General features: G+C 35.7%; 1 protein-coding gene across 1 annotated transcript in view; it reads right to left on the bottom strand.

Annotated features, from left to right (window-relative positions):
* Positions 1-8,165, bottom strand: part of inppl1a (inositol polyphosphate phosphatase-like 1a) — a 29,170-nt gene extending 21,005 nt beyond the window's left edge. The window contains 12 exon segments of the mRNA XM_016474980.1: positions 1-84; positions 1,438-1,634; positions 2,265-2,367; positions 2,493-2,599; positions 2,728-2,878; positions 3,074-3,169; positions 3,837-3,926; positions 4,394-4,484; positions 6,084-6,230; positions 7,304-7,400; positions 7,588-7,774; positions 8,139-8,165. Of these exon segments, the coding sequence (XP_016330466.1) occupies positions 1-84; positions 1,438-1,634; positions 2,265-2,367; positions 2,493-2,599; positions 2,728-2,878; positions 3,074-3,169; positions 3,837-3,926; positions 4,394-4,484; positions 6,084-6,230; positions 7,304-7,400; positions 7,588-7,774; positions 8,139-8,165 (1,377 nt within the window).
* Positions 8,166-8,463: the final 298 nt, after the last annotated feature.

Here is an 8,463-nt window from a genome sequence, read left to right as displayed (position 1 = left end):
CATTCCCACGTGACTGATGCGGTGCTCGTGTTCGGCCTTCACTAACCCCACGATCTTAATGTTCCACAGCGTCTGCACTGCGATCTACAGCCAAACACACACACACACACACACAGATCAAACACTCGTGTGCTTCACTCGTTCAGTTACTGTGGAAAGTTCAGCCGCAAGATGAGAAACACAGACGAGCGACATGACAGAAAAACACATTAAACTCTAATAAAGTCCCAGTCATAACAGTCGCAGGGTCATTAAACACACAAACACACACACTGGATTTCATCTGGAAGATTCATTTATGAGTCTCTTTCTGCTCTGACAGATTTTAGCTGCATCGCTCTTCATTTACACTGTTTTCACACTTGCTTTAATAGTTTGGTCTGAGCTCACTGATAATAAACATGGTTGTGTTATTAAACTGCAGTAGCATCATCATCAACATGAATGTTAACTAGAACTATTTAAAAAAACTGAAAATAAAACTGAAATCAAATAAAACACTTAGAACTGTTGACTTGGGAACTAACTGAAATATGTTTAAGTTAAATCATTAAATGGAAATAAATTACAATAAAAAACTGAAATAAAAATAAATTAAAACTAAAAATATAAGATAAAATAAATGTGATGAATGATGAATAAAAATAAAATGTAAAAAAATTACAATAAAAATGAAAAATGACATTTTAAATATAAAAGCTATTTCATAATATTCATAAAAAACTTAGCAGTGTATAAATAATACGACAATAACAAAAACCTAAAACAACTAAAAATGTCACATGCACATAACAACATTTCTTAAAGCTAAACCAAAATGAAATTCAAAACTGAAAATATAAAATTAAAAGCTAATTCAAAAATTCTTATACTAATAAAAATGTCAAAAGCACATATAATTTCTAAAAAATAAACTAATGAATTTGAAAACTGAAAATGTAATAAAAAGCTAATTCAAAAAATATTAATAAAAAATATAATAGTACATAAACAATACTACAATAACAAAAACGTAAGACTAATAAAAATGCCAAAAGCACATCAAATTTCTACAAACTAAACTAAAATGAAATTTAAACTGAAAATATAAAAATAAAAGCTACTTCAAATTATTAACAAAAACTATAATATTATATAATGTACCTATATACTAATACAATAGTATATAAATAATACTACAATAGCAAAAGCCTAAAACTTATAAAATTGCCAAAAGTACATAACAAAATGAGAAAAAAAACTAAAATTAAATTGAAAGCTTTTAGTTTTATATTTTCAGTTGTTTCAAAATATGAATACAACTATAATAGCATATAAATAGTAATATAATAACAAAACCTAAAACTAATAATAAAAATGTCAAAAGCACATAACAGAAAGAGTAAAAATGAAAGTGAAATGTGAGAATATGAGGCTCAGAGCTGCAGCGTGTCTCACGGGTTTGTAGTCGATCTCGGTGTAGTCTTTGAGGGCGCAGCGGAGCGTCTCCACCCACTCCTTATCACACACCGAGTTCTCCTGCGTCCCGAACACATAGATGTCATGAGGGATCGTCACCGCCATCTCATCCAGAGTCTTCCCCAAACCTCGGGATAAAATCCACGATCCCATCGACTTCGGAGCAGGAACACTGCCTGAGGAGAGACGGAGTGTGTGTGAGTGTGTGTGTGTGTGTGTGTGTGTGTGTGTGTGTGTGTGTATGAGTGAGCGTGAGTGAGTGTGTGGGTGTGTGTGTGTGAGAGTGTGAGCGAGTGAGTGTGAGTGAGTGCGAGTTAGTATGTGAGTGAGTAAGTGTGTGTGTGTGAGTGAGTGTGTGTGAGTGAGTGTGTGAGTATGAGTAAGAGTAAGAGTGAGTATGTGAGTGTGTGTGAGAGTGTGAGTGAGTGAGTGTGAGTGCGAGTGAGTATGTGTGAGTGAGTGACTGAGTGAGTGTGTGTTTGTGAGGGAGTGAGTGTGTGTGTGTGAGTGTGTGAGTGAGTGTGTGTGAGGGATTGAGTGTGTGTGTGTGTGTGTGTGTGAGTGAGTGAGTGAGTGTTTGTGTGTTAGAGTGTGAGTGAGTGTGTGTGAGTGAGTGCGAGTGAGTATGTGAGTGAGTGTAAGTCAGTGAGTGTGAGTATGTGAGTGTGTGTGTGTGTGTGTTTTTGTGTGTTAGAGTGTGAGTGAGTATGTGAGAGTGTGTGAGAGTGTGAGTGAGTAATTGAGTGTGTGTGTGTGTGTGTGTGTGCGTGTGAGAGAGTGTATGCGTGTGTGTGTGTGTTTCTCACCCATGTTCCATGTTCCGATGAATATGGAGATCATGTCTGGCTCGTCCTGATTGGAATGTTTGTTCTTCATGAGTTGCAGCAGTTGGCAGAACGCTTCCCTTTTCTACGGGGTGAGAAACAAGCGATTAATCAGTGGTGTGTTTGTGTGCATACAGATTAAACACACACTGTAGTGAGTACCTGTAAAATCTGAATTCAGAAATGCCAGTGTAAATCTGTGCGACTCACTTTTGCACTGGCAAAGATGAAATCTTTCCTCTGGCTTTTGTCTTTTTCCTTCTCAAAGACGATTCCGAGTTTATTCTGAACACGCTGAGACTTTATCAGCTGCCGAACTACAAACACAAACATGATTTTATTCTGTGACAAAGCCTCTGTGAACAGCACAGACTCAACACTGCTAGTGATGTAAGAGCAGATGTAATGTGCTCAGCAGCATCATCATCATCATCATCAGACTCACTCTTGTCGTGTGTGAACGTGTTCCAGTCTTCCTGCGCGTCCTTCATCTTCTTCATCACCACCAGTTTTCCTCCCTCCACGTCCACACTCAGCGAGTATTTCTGACTCTTCCCGCACGTTTGTTTCTGTGAATTGTGAGGACTTTCCATAGACTTCTATTACTTTTATACTGACCAAACGATATTTTCTATCCACTAACCCTAACCCTACCCCTTACAGAAAATCTGTTTGCATTCTTACACTTTCACATAAACATCATTTACTATTTTTAAAAACTTTAAAATTCTATTCTAACTGCACTGATTATTACTCAGAATGTGTGTGTGTGTGTGTGAGAGTGTTTGTACCTCGAAGGTCTGCACAGGAATAGCTTTGTGTCTGATGGACAGCAGCGGTGAGATGTTCGGAGTAGATGAGCTCATGTCCTGAAGAGCCTTCAGAGCCTGAAACAGTGTGACAGAATATTAATACATTATTAAATGCAATATTAGTGCAATGAAGAGGAAGACTATTTATAAAAATTTATGAATGAATGAATTAACAAATAAAAGTAGTAACAAATAAATAAATCAATAATACATTTTATTCATTATGTGCCTCTCTCATACCCATTTATGCATTTAGCAGACACTTTTATCCAAATCAACTTACAATGAAGGAACAAAAACAATTTGGTAGAGCCAACAATTTTAGTAATAATGAATAATAATTCATTTTAATGCATAATAATTTAGTAATAATTAAATATATAATTATTTAAGAAATAATAATAACAAAAAACAATAAATGTAATAAATAATAATTACAAAAATAATAACAACAAACATTAATAATAAAAATTGGATACATCATAAGAAATCATATTAATAAATAAAAATAATAATAATAATGACAGAAAAGAAAACAGAAAAATAGTACGATATACGCTCAGTATTCATGATATAGTCAGTGAAAAATGATCAGATGACGTGAAGATGTGAGTTTTCCATCAAACTAAGTACATACTTTAAAGTACAGACATTTGGGAGCAGCCAGTGATTCTTCAGCTCTAAAATAGCATGTGTTGAATCTAATGATACGTCTGATGTATTTAGCTGCGTGTGTGTTTACCTTCTTCTCTATAGATGACAGCAGATCTTTGAGGATGGCCAGTTTAGTGACCAGATGCTCCAGCTCTTGATCTCCACCCTGAGACATGGTCTACAGACAGAGATTACGTGAGTCAGAGTCAGTTAGCAGATGCTGTTATCCAAAGTGACTCACATTTAGTACACAAACACAGAGTTACTCACTAATCACACAAAACATAATCAACAAACCCCAGAAACATAAGAAATTCTATAAACCGTCTGAATGAATCAGAGCTACTAGTGCGAATCACAGACATACTGAGCCACACATCAAACCCTCAGGAAGTGATGTCACACCTGCTGGCATGGTCTACAGACAGAGATTACGTGAGTCAGAGTCAGTTAGCAGATGCTGTTATCCAAAGTGACTCACATTTAGTACACAAACACAGAGTTACTCACTAATCACACAAAACATAATCAACAAACCCCAGAAACATAAGAAATTCTATAAACCGTCTGAATGAATCAGAGCTACTAGTGCGAATCACAGACATACTGAGCCACACATCAATCCCTCAGGAAGTGATGTCACACCTGCTGGATCATTCTGGACACCATGGAGGCGCTCTGCTGATCAAAGACCTTCGACAAGATCTCCAGACCACATAGGACCTTATCCACCTCCCTAAACACACACACACACACACACACACAGAGAGAGAGAGAGAGAGAGACAGAGAGAGAGACCATTGCAAGTGACTGTCTTAATGAATGAGTCACTGAATTATTGACTCACTCAGTTTGTTCAAAACTACAGATTAATTTAATAACGAAGCAAGTGACTGTCTTTATGAATGAGTCACTGAATTATTGACTCACATGATTTGTTCAAACGAGTGAATCATTCAGAAACAAAGCAAGTCACTGTCTTAATAAATGAGTCACTGAATTATTGACTCACTCAGTTTGTTCAAAACTACAGATTAATTTAATAACGAAGCAAGTGACTGTCTTTATGAATGAGTCACTGAATTATTGACTCACTCAGTTTGTTCAAAACTACAGATTAATTTAATAACGAAGCAAGTGACTGTCTTTATGAATGAGTCACTGAATTATTGACTCACTCAGTTTGTTCAAAACTACAGATTAATTTAATAACGAAGCAAGTGACTGTCTTTATGAATGAGTCACTGAATTATTGACTCACTCAGTTTGTTCAAAACTACAGATTAATTTAATAACGAAGCAAGTGACTGTCTTTATGAATGAGTCACTGAATTATTGACTCACTCAGTTTGTTCAAAACTACAGATTAATTTAATAACGAAGCAAGTGACTGTCTTTATGAATGAGTCACTGAATTATTGACTCACTCAGTTTGTTCAAAACTACAGATTAATTTAATAACGAAGCAAGTGACTGTCTTTATGAATGAGTCACTGAATTATTGACTCACTCAGTTTGTTCAAAACTACAGATTAATTTAATAACGAAGCAAGTGACTGTCTTTATGAATGAGTCACTGAATTATTGACTCACTCAGTTTGTTCAAAACTACAGATTAATTTAATAACGAAGAGAGTGATTGTCTTTATGAATGAGTTACTGAATCATTGACTCACATGATTTGTTCAAACGAGTGAATCATTCAGAAACAAAGCAAGTGACTGTCTTTATGAATGAGTCACTGAATCATTGACTCGCATGATTTGTTCAAACGAGCGAATCATTCAGAAACAAAGCTAGTGACTGTATGAGTGCGTTACTGAATCATTGACTCATCTGATTTGTTCAAAATGGCGAATTCATGTAGTAACAAAGCAAGTGACTGTGTCCATAAATGAGTCACCGAATCACTGACTCAAAACTGTGGATTCATTCAATAATGAATCAGCTGTGTGCTGCTATGGCTTTGATTGACAGTACTGTGTCTGAAATGTAACAATATTAACTGCTTGTTTATTGAACTGTCGTATAAAATCAACATCACATTTGCAATGGCGCAGATATTGGGGGACTAGCAGCATCACTCTTGCTGGTGTGATACTAAATTCTATCATATGATATAAATAGAAGAGGGTGATTTTTGCCCTCATATCTTGAATTTTAGGCTCAGTCTTATAGACTCCATCACACAGTCAGTCAGTCGTCCTGCATCATGTTCATCAGACACTGCATCAGTGGAAGATGACGGACAGGTCTGTGTTAAACGCTTGAATCATTTGAATGCGCTATGTTTTTCTAGAATGCATTGCAGCAGATGGACGGCTGTAGTGTGTACCCATGCAGGCGTTTGCAGGATGCCTCCAGCGTCTTGTTGAGGTGAGGAAGGCTGTTTGCTCCCTGCTTGACAGCCTCCAGATCCAGAGCGTAGTTGCCCTTCAGATACTCGTGAGAGATGGTGCTCAGGCCGTTCGACGCCGTCACGCTGCGGAGACAAACACCTTCAACATCAACATTAACACATGATAGTAAAAACGGAATCATTCATTATTTATGCATTTGACAGATGGTTATATTTAAAGTGATGCACATTGCATTCAAGCTACACTTTGTTTTCAGTTCATGCGTTCCCTGGGAATAATGATAGTGAATTTGACTTGTTTAAAGCAGGATACTTACCAAATCTTCTGGAGTAAAGGTACATTTTTTTAATCATCTGAAATGTGCTGCAACTAATATTTCAAAGTGACTTATATAAGGCAATTAATGTCGCAAAAAACATATGCAAAATGCACTCATTTGCACTGATGTCAATGTTTATATGAATATATAATGAATGTTATTTTAGTATCACTGATATACCACTATCATTTTTATCAGCATTTTGCATTAGTTTTTTATTTTTGGTTTCATTTTAATACCAGTTAAAGTTTTAGTAATTTAGTTACGGGTTTTTGTAATTTCTATTATTGTAATTTCTTTTAAAATATGTCTATATAGTTTTTAAATCATTTTTATTTGTTTAGTTTTAGTTATTTTCTTAATAAATGAAAATGAGAAATGTTGCCTTTGGCCACTAGCTAAAATAAAATATTTTTTACATTTTATTTTAGTTCATGTTTATTTTATTTCAAGTAATGAAAATGTTTTTTAACTAGAATAACCCTGATACCACTATAATTTGTTTGTTTACCCTTTATTATATTTTTCATTCCTGTTCTGTTCTGAATACTATTACATTTAAAGCATTTATTGTTGAGTGACAGGAACTAAAATACATGTTTATAATGTTTGTATACATTTAGGTTTTTTTTTACCAATATTTTACATTATTTCTGAATGCAATAGTAATATGATGAAACTTGCGTTTTTTGTGAATTTTTTTCTCTCTTAACAATCAAACTTTGACCCGGTGCGATTTATAATGAGTTTTTTTTTTATTAACAAGTAAAGGAATAAAAATTTAATTTTATGTTATATTTCAATTGCTTTAAAGCTTTTAAATCTACTAAAGTAATGTGAGTTCTCTCGGTGTAGTAACACAGAGGCGGGGCTTACTTCTCAGGGGGCGTGTCTGGACTGATGAGGGCGGAGCCTGCAGAGCTGCTGGTGGAGGCGGTGCGTGGAGGGAGGGGCGGCTTCTCATCTTCCCCATCTAAACACACACACACACACATTCGCAGTTAGCGAGCTTGTGCTGTTATATGAATCATAATGTGAGTGAGTGAGTGTGTGTGTGTGTGTGAGAGAGTGAGTGAATGAGTGAGTGAGTGAGTGTGTGTGTGTGTGTGTGTGAGTGAGTGTGAGTGAGTGAGTGAGTGAGTGTGTGTGTGTGTGTGTACCTGAGTAATCTCTGTCCTCTGTGGTTTCCTCTCTCTCCACTGGAAACAGCAGTGTGGTCACAAGGCCTTGACTGGGCTGCAGATACAACTGAATCAACTCAGGAAGAGTCTTAAAGCGTTTGGGCTGAACGCCCTGAGATGTCTGAAACACACACACATACACACACACAGTCAGATAACCAGAAACCTGAAAACAGAGGAAACACTAAAACAGGAATATGATGAATATGATGAGAGAGACCGTCTGCTGTTAGACAGAGAAAACACACATACGCTTAACAAAACCGGAACAGAACAGAACAGGTCAGGTAGTTAAAGTTAAATAAGGTTAGTTAATATGTGATGCTGTAGCACTGAAAAATGTTCTGTGATACAATAAAAACACACAAACATGGGCTGATTCTGTGACGTCACATGCTGTGATTCATGGGAACAGAAGCTCATTCATTCGCTCGTGATCACGATCAGGATTCAAACACATTTATCAGGGCTGGAAAAGCTGATGCAACTCCCCGAGAAGCTTTACAATGTGCGCTTAGAGTTGACTTTACTATAAGGATAGAGGAGATCCTCACCATAGACTCTGGTTAATTATCATAGAACCCATTGAATACGACAAGAAGAAGAAGAATTATTATTTTAATGATTATTATTATTATTATTATTATTATCTTAATTATGAAATAATAATTATATTATTGTTATTACTGAAATATTTTGGTTTAGTAAAATAGTAAAATTATAACAATAAAGAAATAAAAATAAAAACTGTGATTTAAAAAAAAAAAATCAGGATTGCTGTGGTTATTTGTTTTGCCTGTTTGAAGGGCTAAACAAAATTGGCCAAAATCTGTGATTATATACCAATATGACTAT

The sequence above is a fragment of the Sinocyclocheilus anshuiensis genome, unplaced genomic scaffold, assembly GCF_001515605.1.
Source record: "Sinocyclocheilus anshuiensis isolate Anshui unplaced genomic scaffold, SAMN03320099.WGS_v1.1 scaffold1101, whole genome shotgun sequence".
NCBI lineage: Eukaryota > Metazoa > Chordata > Actinopteri > Cypriniformes > Cyprinidae > Sinocyclocheilus > Sinocyclocheilus anshuiensis.
Note: the sequence above shows the minus strand (reverse complement) of the source record. Positions and strands in the feature narration are given on the sequence as shown.